We start from the raw sequence: 17,767 nt of genomic DNA, 5'->3' as shown, positions 1-17,767 counted from the left end.
TAGATGCAAGCATTCTATCCACAAAGGTGCTCATGGATGAAGGTCTAGCATAACCTAGTATAAGACTATGACACCTCTCATGAAGTACACCCCAACCATGTCACTTATTACCTACAACTACTGATTGAAGGGTTGGCCTAGGAACCGGTCCTACCCTTGGTTTGGAAGCACCTATTAGGGGCATTTAGTGATCCTCCATGCCTGAATTTGGCAATTTGTATTATGTCTTAAGCTATAATGTGAAATTTGAAAAAGATACATTAAATATGGTCCACCTTTTATGCTTCAATGGTTCTTATGACCATGCTAGTTGATCTTATTTGACTCTTTGAGCTCACTCTTGATGATGATCTAGACATGCGTATAGTTCTTTGGAGGACATTGATGATGCTTCACTCATACTTCTTGGATATTAATGATACACCCTTGTGGAGGACCTTCCACTGTACCTTGGACACTGCACCACTAGAGCTACGATGTTGCTCCTAGATGATGATGTGGGCTTGAGGAAAATGATGTGTTTGAGAGAGCACTTTTGGATGATTGGAGGTGACTTTTGGGCTAGGACGTGCCCCCTTGATGAGGAGACACACCTTTTCATGATGAGACATGACCTTCTGGTTACTTTAGCCCTATTTTGAGACTACATCACCCTTGAAGGCACTTTAACTCACATGTATGGGTTAATTTGAGGATATCTTTCATTTTTAGCATTGATGAAGCTATTTTGGGGGTAGGCTTGATGACCTATCCTCCTTGTATCATAGATTTTATGTTTTTAGGGGATTTTGACCTAATTAGAAATAATTGGTTACCCTCATAAAAATAGGGTAGCGATTCACTTCTTTGGATAATTGTCACACTTGGAGACACACATCTCTTGGATTATCCAACTTTTGTCTAGTTTGCTATGGAGCATTGATTGAGCGACTTAGTTGGGGACTTTTTGGATGTGGATTTGATCACTTTTCATGGATATTTATAGTGAAGCTTGGATGAATGCATGGTAAAGTAGGTTAACTTATTTAATCTTGGTTTCTTGTTTTATTGAATGAATGATGCATGCATTAAGCATGTTAGCATGGTATTTGTTTCATGATCCTTGTTAAACTAACCTCTCTTCCAAGACTTTGAGGAAGTAGCATGTTAGCTCCTTCCCTTAAACTATCTTTGAAAATTTGAGAGCCTTGAGTCAAACCCTAGGGTAAGTATGTTAAGTTGCGCTAGCTTTTTTGAATCTTGTTTTCTACTTTAGAGATGTCCTGCATTTGTATGTTCCTAGACTTCATTAGCCCTAGATTGAGAAGGCATTAGTCCTCTCTTGTGGCAGTATTTAAAACCTTTGTTTCCTTTTTAAATTATGTCCTAGGGTAAATTAGGGTTTATTTATTGCAAAATCATACATTTTCAGTATTAACAATCTTGAATATTATTGTACTAGGGTTAGGGTTTTTTATATTAATTGGAAAAGCAAAAGTGTCATTTTACATGCATTGTCCAGCTGTAGTTTAGGGCTATCATCTAGGGCTTCTAGCATTGTCATATGTCTTTTATTCATAGAAATTATAAAATTTGCTGTAATTTATTTATTATCTTAGCCCTCATTTTATTCTGGGGCTAGTTTTGTTGCTATTATAAACTATTTTTTGCTGCAATTTAAGTTTTTGAACAGTTAGTTTGCGACAGCCAAATGTGATTTCTAGATTGTGTGTTTGGGAACCTACTTGATCTTCTATTGATTGCTGTAAGCTTTTAGATTGAGCCATAGGAACTATTGAAATCAAATCTCGGAATTTCTCTTTAATCCACTCTAAACCCTAATTCCTATTCTTATCTTTGGGTGGAAGTCATTGTAGAACTCTTATGGGGAACTTAGCTTGAGGTAATGGGTTATTTGATCCCTAAGATTTCTAGGGAAGCCTCCCTTGTGTTGGATTGTATCTGTCATCAAAACGAGGGGAGTTGTTACTGAGGTGACAATGGTGACACTCCCATTGTTGCACTTGATATAGGTTGCCTAATGAGGCTTTGCACTAAGGGGCAATATTTTTCTATAACAATGCCCAAATACGTTTGCGATTAACACTTAATATGAAACAATGAACAAACGTACCTCATGTCTATTTGGCGCCATATTCATCAAATGAGTAAGTTAAATATGATGTGGGAGGCATCTGTAGGTAGTGGTCTGGAGAATTCTAAATGTTATCATTGAGACCACTGTTTGTGTTATGGATCATTGAAGAAAAATCTCCTCTAGCTACCCCTAGAAGCGAGGGGGTAACAAGCAGCAATCAAACTCTAAGCCTCTTTCGTTTCCATCATCTCATCTTCTAGTGGATACCATCTCTTTTTGTTGTGTCATCAATATGAATAAGATTTGTGATTTTTTTTTTTTTTCTCGGTAAAAACTATCTAGTCTATTATATAATATTTACAGGTAAACTTTACATGCAGAGAGACAGGCCATCCAGGGCCAGCTGTGGCACCTTGGATAGCTTAGCTTGACACAAAATGCTCCCTCGCAGGGGCAGCACCTACAGGACTTACCAAAACTCCTCCAGAGCATACTAAAGCAAAAGACCAAAATGACATGACTATACCAGAACATGGAACAGCATTGAGCTAAACAGTAACGAGACGGCCCACGCAGGGGCTTCCATCAAAAAACTTACAGTGAACCTTGTCCAGACGCGTGACTGACATAAATATGACAATATTAAGAACTGAAAATTAACAAACACAGTAACGAGCAGAACCCAAATACCCGCTGAGACCTTTGACTTAGACCAGAGCCGAGAGAGAAAGGAGTATGCCGGAGAGTGCTTCTGGGGATCAGTCTTCGGGCTCTTCCTCAATGATGTAGCTCCAACCTTGGCCTTCAGGGACCCCTGCCCACATGTCCATAGGATCCTTTGCAATGTCCTGAGGTTCCAGCTCCGGAGGATGGGAAGGGGCTTGCTGGATCTCTTTCCCAGAGGTGCCAGCTTCGATTGGTGGCTGCAGCACTGGACTTTCCTCACCAATGCCTTCTGGAAGTGGCTCAGCCGAAACTGGTTGCTTTCCACCTTCATTTCCCTCAGGAGCCTTAGTAAAGAGAACTGAGATATGAGCACTGATACCTGCATTATCCTTCGAGCTGCCCAAGGTGAAAATGACTGAGCTGAATGTTGGAAGCACTGGCTCTCCTTCACTTGAGCTGCCAACCTCCATGAACTGCCGGCCTGAATTGGTGTGGCTCTCGCCCTCCTGTGGCAGTAGCAGCAGCAGCAGTGATGGTGCTCATCTGCTGCAAGGGGGCGTGAGGATGCACCTCGCCCAGGTCCCCTTCTGCTCGGTTGCCTTTCTCGCAATTTTGCCATAGACTCCCCGTCGCCTTCCTCTTGTTCCAGGACCGTTCTCGTGGTTTTGAGGTCCCCGTGGAGACTGCTAAAGGATTGCAGTATCTGAAATGAATCGTAAGAACAAACACAGAGCGGACTTTGCCACAGACCATGCACAGGAATAACAGCCTCAGAGCGGACTTTGCCCGAGTGGGTATCTTCACTCCTCGCCTCCAATTTACCCCAATTGCCCTTAGAGTGCCACTCCCACCTGAGGCATTCGCCTGAGTTGCAGCGACGGTATACTGTGACTGCGTTGTGAGGTGGTAGAGCGCCCACCCGTCCAGATTCCTTCTGAGCCTGCACCACCCCTGCCTCACCATACCAATGAACTTGTAGTGCTCCGCCTTCCCCTTGAAGACTCGCAACATTCCCTCGATAAGAGCATGCAATAACTGCGTCCTGCCTCCCCATCGCTTCACCCTGCTCGGCATTGAATGCCAAGAGCTCGGGCAGCTGAACCATATCCCTTGGCGGCGGAAAACCATTACGCTGTGTTGTTAGCACGGGGCGGCACATGCTGGGCATGTGGCTCGTCCCTGTCTGACGTGCCATCACCCGCATCCGGGGATTCAGCGTCGCTTTGGAGAAGACTCTCACAGTCCTGAGTCTGTTGATTGCTTGGGATGATGTCCAAATTACCTGATAGGAGGGTTTGGTTACTTTCTACCCCAATATTGGCTAGGAGATCAGGCAGAGAGGCAGGCCATCCAGGGCCAGCTGTGGCACCTTGGATAGCTTAGCTTGACACAAAATGCTCCCTCGCAGGGGCAGCACCTACAGGACTTACCAAAACTCCTCCAGAGCATACTAAAGCAAAAGACCAAAATGACATGACTATACCAGAACATGGAACAACATTGAGCTAAACAGTAACGAGACGGCCCACGCAGGGGCTTCCATCAAAAAACTTACAGTGAACCTTGTCCAGACGCGTGACTGACATAAATATGACAATATTAAGAACTGAAAATTAACAAACACAGTAACGAGCAGAACCCAAATACCCGCTGAGACCTTTGACTTAGACCAGAGCCGAGAGAGAAAGGAGTATGCCGGAGAGTGCTTCTGGGGATCAGTCTTCGGGCTCTTCCTCAATGATGTAGCTCCAACCTTGGCCTTCAGGGACCCCTGCCCACATGTCCATAGGATCCTTTGCAATGTCCTGAGGTTCCAGCTCCGGAGGATGGGAAGGGGCTTGCTGGATCTCTTTCCCAGAGGTGCCAGCTTCGATTGGTGGCTGCAGCACTGGACTTTCCTCACCAATGCCTTCTGGAAGTGGCTCAGCCGAAACTGGTTGCTTTCCACCTTCATTTCCCTCAGGAGCCTTAGTAAAGAGAACTGAGATATGAGCACTGATACCTGCATTATCCTTCGAGCTGCCCAAGGTGAAAACGACTGAGCCGAATGCTGGAAGCACTGGCTCTCCTTCACTTGAGCTGCCAACCTCCATGAACTGCCCGGCCTGAATTGGTGTGGCTCTCGCCCTCCTGTGGCAGTAGCAGCAGCAGCAGTGATGGTGCTCATCTGCTGCAGGGGGGCGTGAGGATGCACCTCGCCCAGGTCCCCTTCTGCTCGGTTGCCTTTCTCGCAATTTTGCCATAGACTCCCCGTCGCCTTCCTCTTGTTCCAGGACCGTTCTCGTGGTTTTGAGGTCCCCGTGGAGACTGCTAAAGGATTGCAGTATCTGAAATGAATCGTAAGAACAAACACAGAGCGGACTTTGCCACAGACCACGCACAGGAATAACAGCCTCAGAGCGGACTTTGCCCGAGTGGGTATCTTCACTCCTCGCCTCCAATTTACCCCAATTGCCCTTAGAGTGCCACTCCCACCTGAGGCATTCGCCTGAGTTGCAGCGACGGTATACTGTGACTGTGTTGTGAGGTGGTAGAGCGCCCACCCATCCAGATTCCTTCTGAGCCTGCACCACCCCTGCCTCACCATACCAATGAACTTGTAGTGCTCCGCCTTCCCCTTGAAGACTCGCAACATTCCCTCGATAAGAGCATGCAATAACTGCGTCCTGCCTCCCCATCGCTTCACCCTGCTCGGCATTGAATGCCAAGAGCTCGGGCAGCTGAACCATATCCCTTGGCGGCGGAAAACCATTACACTGTGTTGTTAGCACGGGGTGGCACATGCTGGGCATGTGGCTCGTCCCTGTCTGACGTGCCATCACCCGCATCCGGGGATTCAGCGTCGCTTTGGAGAAGACTCTCACAGTCCTGAGTCTGTTGATTGCTTGGGATGATGTCCAAATTACCTGATAGGAGGGTTTGGTTACTTTCTACCCCAATATTGGCTAGGAGATCAGCAATCTTGTTGCCTTCTCTTCTTGTGTGATGAAAGGAGAGGGCCCTGTGATTGCGCATCTCATGAGCGATGTTGTTTAGCCTTGCTTCTAGTCTCCAGCTGTCAGCAACTTTTCTGGCTTGAGAGCCATTCTGAATGCGCGTGGCCATGTTGATGAGGATCTGGGAATCGCCTTCCACCATCAGAGGTTGAAGATTGAGTCTCCTGGCTAATGAGAGCCCTTGCCAGAGTCCCTCCAACTCGGCTGAGTTATTGGTGTCCCATCCGATATTGCCGAAGTAGATCTGCAGGGGGGTGCCTTTGTGATTTCGAATGATACCTCCAAATCCTGCTGGTCCAGGATTGCCTTTGGAGGCTCCATCAAAGTTGAGTTTGTATGAGTTGTTGGGAGGGGCAGTCCAGCTGCTGTTTTCCTTGATGTTGCAATTCGTTGTCTGATGCATGGCATACTCTTGAGGCAGCTGCAGCTTCCAATTGTCGAGGATATTTTTCTCATTGTCTGTGGTAGGGAGATCCTCTTTTGTCCATGATCGAAGAAGCATGGTTTCTCTGAGATTGCCATGCAATCTGCTCCAGATTTCCTCAATGGGAGAGCTTTGGTTTTTAAATATGCGTCTATTCCTTTCCTTCCAAATGTTCCATAATACTGTGCCCGGGATGATGTTCCAAAGGTGATTGAGTATCTCACAGCCATAGGGAACCTACTTGATCTTCTATTGATTGCTGTAAGCTTTTAGATTGAGCCATAGGAACTATTGAAATCAAATCTCGGAATTTCTCTTTAATCCACTCTAAACCCTAATTCCTATTCTTATCTTTGGGTGGAAGTCATTGTAGAACTCTTATGGGGAACTTAGCTTGAGGTAATGGGTTATTTGATCCCTAAGATTTCTAGGGAAGCCTCCCTTGTGTTGGATTGTATCTGTCATCAAAACGAGGGGAGTTGTTACTGAGGTGACAATGGTGACACTCCCATTGTTGCACTTGATATAGGTTGCCTAATGAGGCTTTGCACTAAGGGGCAATATTTTTCTATAACAATGCCCAAATACGTTTGCGATTAACACTTAATATGAAACAATGAACAAATGTACCTCATGTCTATTTGGCGCCATACTCATCAAATGAGTAAGTTAAATATGATGTGGGAGGCATCTGTAGGTAGTGGTCTGGAGAATTCTAAATGTTATCATTGAGACCACTGTTTGTGTTATGGATCATTGAAGAAAAATCTCCTCTAGCTACCCCTAGAAGCGAGGGGGTAACAAGCAGCAATCAAACTCTAAGCCTCTTTCGTTGCCATCATCTCATCTTCTAGTGGATACCATCTCTTTTTGTTGTGTCATCAATATGAATAAGATTTGTGATTTATGAACATCATCCTTTTGAATTTGAATCTACAGTCAGTACACCGGGGATGCACCAAGCACAAGTCCCTTCATCCTACGATTTTCCTTCCTGTTATGGAAGAGTCATCCAACTCTTATTCTAGAACATTTCTACGAGGTTATAGTAAAAGGCTTAATGATGTCATGACGCATGTCCATCCAATCTTTTGGTTCGTTTAAACATTTTCTTTTGCATGGCTACAGAAATAATGTCATGTCTGAACATTTTCTTTTGCACGGTTATGGAAATTGGTTTGCCTGCTTTCTTTAGTTTATTGACATTTATTTCCATTTCTTTTTTTGAAGCCTGCTATTATGCTTGTGTCTGGCATGAATTTGTCGTATTAATGGATGCAGTTCACTGTTTATCATGATTATTGAAAAGTTGATTAATAGAACACTCACCAAGTGAACATATGGTGGTTTATTTTGCAGATATGAAGGATCTTGCAATCCGTATCTGTTGGAAGCTTGTGAGTGAAGAGGGCCTTGTTGCAATTTGGCAGAAACCTTTCAATAATAATTGTTATGTCAGCCGGCATGTTGGGGTTGAACCTCCATTGTGTGATGTGCATGATGACCCTGATGATATATGGTAAATCCACATGCAAGTTAGATGTTGTTCCAATTCGATCTACATAGAAAATTGACAGTAAGTCTAATAGAAAACAAGAATTGAAGAAACATATGGAGGGAGCCTGCTCGTATTGGAATTCTTAGAAAATAAAGAGCTATCTGTTTTTGATTACCTAAATTGCTAAAAGTAATGAAAGAAAGAGTACATCGTGCAGATTACATATTTACATCTTCACAAATACATAATATGTAAGGAAGATTGAGGAATAACTAAGTGTCTCCTGTATTCTATACAAGTGGGCTAAAAGGAACTTGTATCTGTTTTAAAAATATCTTTCTGTAAGAAGGTTGCAAATGAGATCGCCTTTTCCTTTTTTGCGTGCTTGAAAGAAGTATGGCCTTTGGCCATTGAGTCTTGATTCACCAACACATCCATACAATTATTAGCATCAAATGTCATTTGGCCTGTCTTCTTTTTGACTTAGTGCAGAAAAATGGATTGAAGAATGGGAGGGAACACCTTACCTTCTTGCAGTACATTGGCACTTATTTTTGGCTTGCCCTCTTCTTTTCACTATTTCTCCACATCATTGGCTTCTCAGGAACTGTTGATTCTCCTTTGAGTATTCTAGAAGACAAAATATTCTTTCATTTTTTGTCTTTCATCATCTTCCTCTGCTTCTCCTCCGTTTTTTCTTATTAAATATCTTTTGTCTTCACTTTTGGATGTCTTCTGCATTTTGTATTTTGGGATGTCAATGTATTCTGAACCAACTAGAGTGATCCAACAGTTTCCCCTAAGCTGGTCTTTACATGAATGCCATCCTGATGTCCATTGTTTGATACAGATACTCTAACTTCTATTTACTATTATTGTTTGGGATGTCTACTTGATCTATGCCTACTTGAAAAAATTGTGGGGCTATTACTTTATAATCACCCATCTAGTAGTGTAAGAGTTCACCGTGTGAAAAGATTTCATCTTTCAAATGCTCGTCCAATACTAATATTTAATTGTTCATTGGTTTAATGGATGAATCCTCTCACTTCGCTAGCCTTTGCCTCATCATTGATGTTATGGAATAGTCTCCAAACACCCTCTAAAAGAACTTCATATATAGCTAGAAGAAGAAATGTTAGCACGAAATGCAAGTCCAAATGCATCATACTTAGATTCTGGCAGTAGGTGGTGATGTATCTGTCAAACTAGGCATCTCAAGTGGGGTCTAATCCAAATATCCCATTCAATAAATGTTCACAAATGGTTAGCATTATTGTTGATGTTTTGTAGCTTTGGGAGGTATTCCCACACAAGGCATTGGTGTCGGGTGTGTGAGAATAAATTTGGGACACTGACATTGTGATTTTGCCTTGCAAATCCAATGTGGACGATGTGTGGGGCAAATGGGCTAAGTGATGGGGTTTTGCACCCATGAAATATTCTAATATAATGTTGAGTTGATTAATTGCTCCAAAGTGAGGGGCCAAGGGATTATAAGCAAAAGTATAAATACAAGGCCAATGGAGAGGCTCACATACAATATTGAGTGATTCATTCTTGTGTTGGGAACAAGGAGGCGTCTTATGGAGCAGGCCGAGTAGGCCTCAGATCTGCAGCAGCAAAGGGAGCTGTTTTGAGGAGGACGAGTAAGCCTAAAGAGAGGCTTAGTATGGCTGTTTGAGGGCAACAGTCTGAGGTAAGGCCGTAACAAGGGAAGAGAGAAGGCCGAGTCGTGTGGAAGGGCTGGCAGAGAGGGCTGCAGCTCTGTAGAGGACAGACTGAGGTCTGTAGTGGTTGGCCACAGCTCGGATTGCTGTGACAACAAAAGAGAAGGGAAGCTGAGTAAGGGGCCAAATCCTAGTTTTTGAAAGGAGGAAAGGCCAAGCCTTCTAGGGTGCTAGCAACACCTAGTTCAAGGGTGAATAGAGCTGAGTATAGCCTGGAAGGAGGCCACAACTAGAGAAGAGGAAGCCGAGGCCTGTAGAAGAGGCCGTGAAGTGTTTTGCAGCAGAGGTTTTTGGACAGTTTGGACTCTGGAGAGCTAAGTTTTCCCTTGATTTCCAGTGATTAGACAGCTACAGGAGCAACCAACAGTAAGCAAATTGTGGCAGGTACAATGAGGAAACTGTGGCATAGAGACTGAGGAGGGTTTCAAGTTCAACAGTAAGGACAAGGGTTTTTCTGTGTATGCTTTCCCTTGTATTTGGCATTTTACTGGGCATTGTAAAAGGGCCATTTTCCCTAGTATGGGAGCCCTGTTGAAAAGTGTAACTAGGTCCGGTCTCCATAATGACGTGTAATTGTGATTTTATGTAATTGTTGTAAAGAAGAAAATAAATTATTTTTGTAATGATTGAATCATGGGTTTCATGATCAAGGAATTTTATTTTAGTTAAGGTTCCCATTGTGAGCGTTTAGGTTTTGTCATCAAGTCATAAAAGTCTATTGAGTTAATATCATGTATGGAAGACCCTTCTTGTGCATTTTACAAATGTATGTGAGTCATTGAAAGAGTCTAAAAGATCTTCCAAGACCAAGCTCAAGCACCTCCATCAAGTCGGCCTTAAATGAAATAATGAAGCTATGCCAAATGACATGTCGGCCTAGGAACCTATCAAGTCGGCTTATTTCTCATGGGCAAACCACTATAAATAGGTAGCTCGACTTCCATTTGGAACTCAGATTTTCAGTTAAGGAGAAATCTGCAATAATAAGTGCGAGAATCACTAGCAAAGGGACCTCATAACCAGCGAAGAGAAGGAAAGGAAGAGCGAAGTCTTTGGTATTGTTTTTGGGTTAAGTACACTCCACATGTGCGAGAATCTGCTGCTACCTACTGCAGGAAGAACGAGATACCACAGTCATATTGTGAAGACAGTTTTTGGAGAAGAACAAGGTGATTCCCTAGCCGAGTTAAAGGAGAAAGAACCTCCATCTAAAGCGAAGGGAATCAAGGTGTTTATCTCCCTCATATGCTACAACTAGGACTTCAAAAGTAGGGACGAGAATTGCAGAGTGGAATCAAGGAACTGAAATTCATAGAAGAGCCGAGATAATGGAGGGAAGGAAGTTTGACCATTATTGATTAAAGGAAGAAATCAAAGAAGAAGGCATGTGACTTGGTCTTGGAGAGGTCATTGTATCAAGGGTGTAGGTCTTGGTCTTGGTATTCGTCAATTGAAGTCTCTATAAGAAGAAAAATTTGTTTGGGTTTTCCTCTCAAGTTGGAGAGGTTTTGGCCCTGGCTGATCACCTATATTTTGTGTCTCTTGTCTCTTTATTGTTTATGCATTTGTAGCTGCTTGATGAAGAAGAGCACTATAATAATCTAAGTAAAGAGAAGATCCTAATCTAAAGAGGTAAAAAGCATTCACAAATAGTTATCAATAGAAGAGAAATCACCTAATTGCTATGCCCTAGATTTCTCAACAAGCCCTAGATTCTTGTTGAAGGACTAATGAGAATTGTGTTTTGGGGTTGAAATTGTGTTTACTATGCATGATCTAATTGCTGGTTTTGTAATTTCCACTGTGCTAAATTTGTTTCTCGTTTGACACATCAGTGTGTTTCAGTTTAGCCGCAAAATCTAGCAGGCCTTGTAGAGAGGTACCCTATGAGGGAATCACTAGACCAAGTGACAACAATACGTTAGTAGCCCACTATCACCACAACTACTACCCCCTGCTCTTTATGAATTTTCACCAATGGGAGGAGTCCCAGTATATAGGTCATGTAAGAGGTATTCTAAGCTTAAATGTATGAGGTGAGACAATAGGCTTCCAAGGGAGAGGCACAACTTAGGTACAAGGCTCAAGCATTGAAGAAGAGGCAATTCACTACCCTTAGAGAGACCAAACTAGGGCACGGTAGACCTAACATTTGAGTTATAACATGGAAAATGGAAAGACCCAGAGTCATAGTACCAAGAAAATATTTCCAACAATATATTCTAGCAAGAGCCAAGACAATGGCACATAAAACCTTGAAGAAGCCCTCAAGTTGAAGCTTACCTAAACGAAGGTTTCTCCTAGGGCAAGAGAAATAATGGAGAAAAATGGATGAGCTGGCCTCCAAGGATGTTGATTTTGAGGCAACCTGATAAATCGTTGTTGTTGAATCCTTCCACACCAAGAAATTCCTCTTCGCAACAATTTTGCTCCAAGCCCTAATTGGGCTGCTTACCCTTAAACGAGCCGAATTCAAGAAGATAGAGAAGACAAAGTTTATGAATAAAATTCACTGACTAGACAAGGCTAGTGCCCAGTCCTTAGGTTGATGGAGTCTATGGATCCTTAAGATTAGCTAATCCTTGCAAAGGAGTAAGGATATTTTGATTTCCTAGCAAGAAAAACCTAACTATTACCTTGGTGTGGGATCAATATTCACTTGCGAGAGCTAATTGAAAGATTCACCAAGGGGATTGTCATTGACATATTATACGTGAGTAATACATGCAATGATGAGATCTATCTTCAATAACAATAGTGCAATAGAAAAACCCTAGATCATCAATACATTCCATACAATAGACATAAAATCAGAAATTTATCAACAATAAAACTCATTACAATATGACATGCATGTGCAATCCTTTCATTGATCCAAGATAACTTCTCCAAAGACAAGAATATAGCTCGAAAAGACAAAATGCTCCATAAATCACATCTCTCCAAAGGCACAAGAGGGCCAAAATTCTCTAAGAGAGGCCGAATTAGTCCAAGTGATGATGAATAAAATGAAAGCCCTCTCCTCTATTTATATGAGGAGGAAGAGTCATAATATTAGCCTAAAAAACCCCTACTAATAAGTCAAATCACAATAAACCCTTGGGTTACAAGCCAACCCACTAGGTTTTGATCATAAATGCAAAACAAGCCCACATGTGTGAGCCGCTAGCCTTCTAAAGCTGACATCGTGCATGAAATATGCTGCAAATGCCATGCATTTGTGCTACAAGGTGCCAAGTGTGATGTAGTAGCATGTAAAAGTCATGATTTGAGGGTTGGCCGTCAAATCAACCTCAATTGCTGTTTTTGGTCCCAAAATTCAGTTGGAGCACCACAAAGTGCTCTCCATGGGTCCCCAACTTCTCATAATGTCCATCTTTGCTCCAGCTTTGAGGGCTTTGTAGGTGCTACTAGCCATTCCAGTTCTTTGAAGGTGAGACCATCCTCATTTAAGCCCTGAATCAAATACCATCCCTCACATGGTGCTAAGGATGGCCTGGAGGGCATGCTGGGTCTAGGTGTGTCATCCTGAAGAATCATCAAATTAAGTGTAAAGTGGCTAAACATCTTGGGTGTAGGAGGTGCCCAAGGTCATGTTTGATGTGCTACTGCTACTAAAAGGCCCAAGGCTCTCAATGCTTCACCTATGAGTGCCAATATACTTCTTTGGTGGCTTGGGTACCTGCGGGTAAGGTGCCCAGGACATGGGCTACTCAACCACCTAACAATCACAACATAGATTCGAGTGAAAACAACCAGTCATTAGCGACAAAAATCATTAGTGCATCTAAGTGAACCAAGCTTGAATGTAATGGGCTATTTAATACTTCAAATAAGGATTCCCTTCCAAAATTAGGGCCTTGAGCTTGCAATGGTGTTTCCTCCCTAGGTAGGAGTGGCTAAAGGACAACCCTATTAGGTGTTTCCAGCCCCTAAGGGGAAGTAACATTTCCTCAGTCCACCCTTCAATTGATAGGTGTTAGTGAATAATAATGATGATATAGAGGGGAGAAGACTTCATGGCCAAGTGCCATGGTCAAAGGGACCAACATGATGGGGATCCACATCCTAAGTGTATAAATGTGAGGAGGGAGAAATCGTGGATGCATGAGTTACCAACTCGGCCTTTGTTTTTCCACCCTTCTTGTGCGCCTTTTAATTTTGCTTGATTTTTCTTTGTATTACTACTCATAGCTCAAGGGTTAGAGCTTGCTTTAAATATTATAGCAGTTGTATTACCCCTTAATGATGAACTATTTCATTGCTCATCAGGGTTGGACATGCAAGGGTTCCTTTTGAAGATGTAATGGAGCAATATGTGCTTAGGAACTGGGTGATGGCCATAAGTAGTGTTGTAGAACTCATGCTAGGATTTTGCCCACATGCTAATTTGTATGTCTCGACCATCTTTTGCATTTTGATATTCTTTATTTTGATTTCGTTTTGTGGCCATGATATGCTTTTTCTATTTCTTTTACTTGCATTAACCTCCTAGGGCAAAGTTTCGGGCCCTACCCAGGTATGAGGATGTGTGGGTGCCAAATCCCAAAGAAACAATGGTTAGTTGAACCAGAAGAATGGATGTGAGTGTTAAGTATGACATAGGGATAAATGGAACTATGCTACCTCAATCAGGGCTTCCCAAGAATTTCCTTCCTATACCCATTGGGTCATTAGGGGAGGATCCTATGGATTAGTACCGAAGATTAACCCCCCATGTAAGGTGAGAGAATGAGATCATGATCAAAATCCCTCCTTTTTCTAGGTCACTCATTAATCCATATTAAATGGCCAAAATCCAAACAAGCATAAGCACCCGATTGCAAAATGATTAAAGTACCTTTTGATCGGAAGCCCACCTTTGTCCATGTGCTTTTGTTGGATGGATGAAAAGCATATGGCTGATGCAAGTGGCAGAGATATAGTATATCATCAACTAGTGGTGGTTGTCAAGGGCTATAGGCTATGTGGCTGATTGACTGGTTGTCAAGGATAGGAGAAACATTTTCTCCTATAGGGTTACCCATTTTGGTGGGTAACAGATAGGAAGCTTTTACCAAATCTGGTGTGTGTGTGTGTGCGCACTGAGCCTAGTGCCCATGTGTCTAAAATTTAATAATTGTTTGATATCCATTGCCATAGGCCCGACGGCAAAAGTCACCACATGATTGTGGGTCCGATTTATGGCTCCACCAACTTGGCATGTTTACCATCATTTGTGCTTATGGTGAAAAGGTAGGGAATAATTTTATAATTTAAATTTTAAATTGTCCATTAGGAGCCTATATATTCTAATACGATGTAACGTATACATACATATTTGTGGTGTCTATTGTGTTAGGAGTTGTTACATCCTAGATGGAACCTTCATAATTTAGAGACTCACTTTAGTTCAAAGGCAATACCATTGCAAATTTTCAATCAATAATTCTAAGGCCAAAACTAACACTCCCAATAATGAACTTATGAAAAGCAATTTGTTCTTTAAAATAAGAAATGTAAACACATGGATTTATCCTGTCTCAAAAATTAAAGGACAAAGATGAAGAAGAACCTCATTAAGTACTAGAAATGTGGCTTTCAGTAGAGGAGTCAACGTTGAGATTTCTCCATGCTAGCAAGGAAAATATGAATATTTTTACCAGCGCTGCAAATATCAAGGATATATTGCCAATGCTGAAATATATTGCAAGTCGATGATATTATTGATCACAAAATTTTTAAACTTGAATTATATCATGATATATCACCAAAAAATCATGAGGCAACGGAGAAATCTGCCTAGTCCATGACAAGTTTGTTTGTTTTTTGACTCATTTTGAAAACCAAAAGTAGGGGATTGAGAGACAAAGTGGAACTTACCTTCCTCCATTGAGTCAAGTAGAGGAAATAAAGTGTTGTCATTTCCATTAGAGGATTTATTATGGAGTGAGGATTGGTTGATTGATATCATGAGAATCAATAGAAATTATGCAAAATGGGCTTAGACTTTATGAAAAAAATGAGGGATTTGCTATCTACCCTCTTTTCAGCCACAAAAGGAGGTCCCTAACAACTAAAAATTCTTGTCCATAAGTTAAGTAGTTCATCTTGGGAGATAGGTTTACTTGAACAAAGGGTCTTGTTACCCACCAAAAGTGGTTAACACATAGGAGAAAAATTTCCTCCACATTTGATAGCCAACCAACGAGCAACCCTATGATGGTCTTCATATAGCTTCATGCTGGATCTCTCCACTTATTTCTTTGGTCAGTGCTCACGCCCATCTAACATTCCTCTTGAAGGAAGGTGGGTCATCTATCAAGACGTGCTTTAACTGTTTTGGCAATCATGTGCTTTCATTTATTGTTACGGGCATATTAATATGAATCACGGGGTAAAATGTATGATGGATCACTCCTAATTGTATCCTTGTTCCCACACTTCACCTAAGATGTCTTCATCTAAAATAAAGGAACTCTTGAATGCCCCAACCTCGGTGAGTAGGAAATTTGCTACATCATTAAGGGGTATTGGAAAAGCGCAAAGCAAGCTTGGTCTCGTAAGCTACACACAAAATAAAGATAAACCATCAAAACAATAGGTGCACTAGAGGGGTGGAAAAAGAAGGTCGAGGAAAGGGGTATTTCATTTCTCCATGATTTGTCCCTCCTCATGTCATTATTAGCATGTTGGATGTCCATTAGTTGGTCCCATGGCTATGGAATCTTCCTTGAAGTATTTCCCACTTCATGACCACATTATCACTTAAAACCTATGGATTGATGGGTCTACCTAGGATATGTCATTCCCCTTGGGGGTTGAAAACACCTAATATGGTTGTTGACCTAATCATCCCTAACATAAGTTAGGTAACTTGTTGACAAATCTTTGGCTAGTTAGCCATTTGAAGGTAAGTCTTGTGTGAAGTATTTTTGTGCCCCTAGCATTAGATATGGCCCACTATGATGCCTTAAGAATTTTGTCCCTAATGATGTTGATCTCACTTGATATTGAAAGGTTTGTTCAGGTGGTATCAGACATGCAACAGAGATGCCTTGCGGGATGGCTTAACTCCTTTCCAACACATTCTAGAGGATGTTTTTCCCGTTTTGAGAGCAGATATGACCATGTAGCTCCAATGTTGCCCCTCCAGATATGAGCATTAGGCCTTGAGTAGATTCAACATGGTTCTTGTTACCCACAAAAATGGGTAACCCGATCAGAGAAAACTTTTCTCCTACAATCAACCAACTAGCAACCCTTGACATACACTTCTTGATGATGATATGTCATTTGCCTTTGCCATCTGCATTAGCCACATAACCTCTCACCATTCGACATTTCCTCTTGGATGAATGTGGGCTGCTGTTCAAAAGGTATTTTGATCATGTTGCAATCAAGTGCTTATACTTGTTTGTTTTGGGCATTTAGTATGAATATATGGGTGATCTGGAAGATTGATTAATCTTAACTATAAATTTATTCTCTCACCTTACCAAGGGGTTAATATTTAGCCCTAGTCCAGTGGGACCTCCCTTGCCTGACACTTTCCATCTCACATTACAAACCCCTTATATACCCCTCCATTATTTAGGTCTAACTTGTCATCGTTTCATTGGGATTTGTCACCCGCGTGTCCACATCCTTGAGTAGGGTCAAGAAACATTGCTCTGGAGGTCGATGCAACGAAAAGAATGGAAAAGCATATTATGGCCACAATGAAAGAAAAAGAGGAAAATCAAAATTTGAAAAGATGGCCAGGACATAACTTAGCGCGTGCGAAAAAGCGTAGCATGAGCTCTCCTCTCCTCATTAGCCATCACCTAGATCTTGAGTTCTTGATACTCCATTTCACTAAAAGGAACCCTTGCATGTCCCAACACTAATGAGCGATAAACTGCCTCATTTTAAGTGGTAACATTAAATTCTACGCCATAAAGAGCAAGATCTAACTCTTGAGCTTGTCACCCAAAACAAAAGTATTATTAAACAGAAGTAAAAGGCACACTAGAGGAGTCAAAAAAGCAAGCCAAACAGGGCAACTCATGCCTTTGCGATTGCTCCCCCCGACACTTCTATACACTTAGGATGTGGACACCCATTCACTGGTCCCCTTGACCATGGTGCTTGGCCATGAATCCTTTGCCCCTCCATTTCCATTCATTTACACTAACACCCATTGATTGAGGGGTTGACTTTGGAAAGACATTTTCTTGTCCTTGAGACGTTGGCTTGAGCTGAATCCAAACATGCCAGATGCTTCCTTGTACATATCTCGTTGTATGTTGATTTTGTCCTGAATATCTTGATTTGGGAACATCTTCTCAATGCATATCATGACACCTCTCATCGCCTTTGGATTTCTTTGAATGCCCCTCAGTATAGAATAAGCTC

General features: G+C 42.0%; 1 protein-coding gene across 1 annotated transcript in view; it reads left to right on the top strand.

Annotated features, from left to right (window-relative positions):
* The window catches only part of LOC149154737 (putative methyltransferase PMT11), a 183,321-nt gene that overhangs the window by 114,665 nt on the left and 50,889 nt on the right, over positions 1 to 17,767 (top strand). Inside the window, exon 5 of the mRNA XM_089440773.1 lies at positions 7,523 to 7,682. Within this exon, the coding sequence (XP_089296899.1) occupies positions 7,523 to 7,682 (160 nt within the window). The remainder of the gene's footprint in view (positions 1 to 7,522; positions 7,683 to 17,767) is intronic.

The sequence above is a fragment of the Pinus tabuliformis genome, chromosome 9 (genome assembly GCF_031772625.1).
Source record: "Pinus tabuliformis cultivar Carrire ecotype Pingquan chromosome 9, CPIR1, whole genome shotgun sequence".
NCBI lineage: Eukaryota > Viridiplantae > Streptophyta > Pinopsida > Pinales > Pinaceae > Pinus > Pinus tabuliformis.
This window is presented reverse-complemented; position numbering and strand designations above follow the sequence as displayed.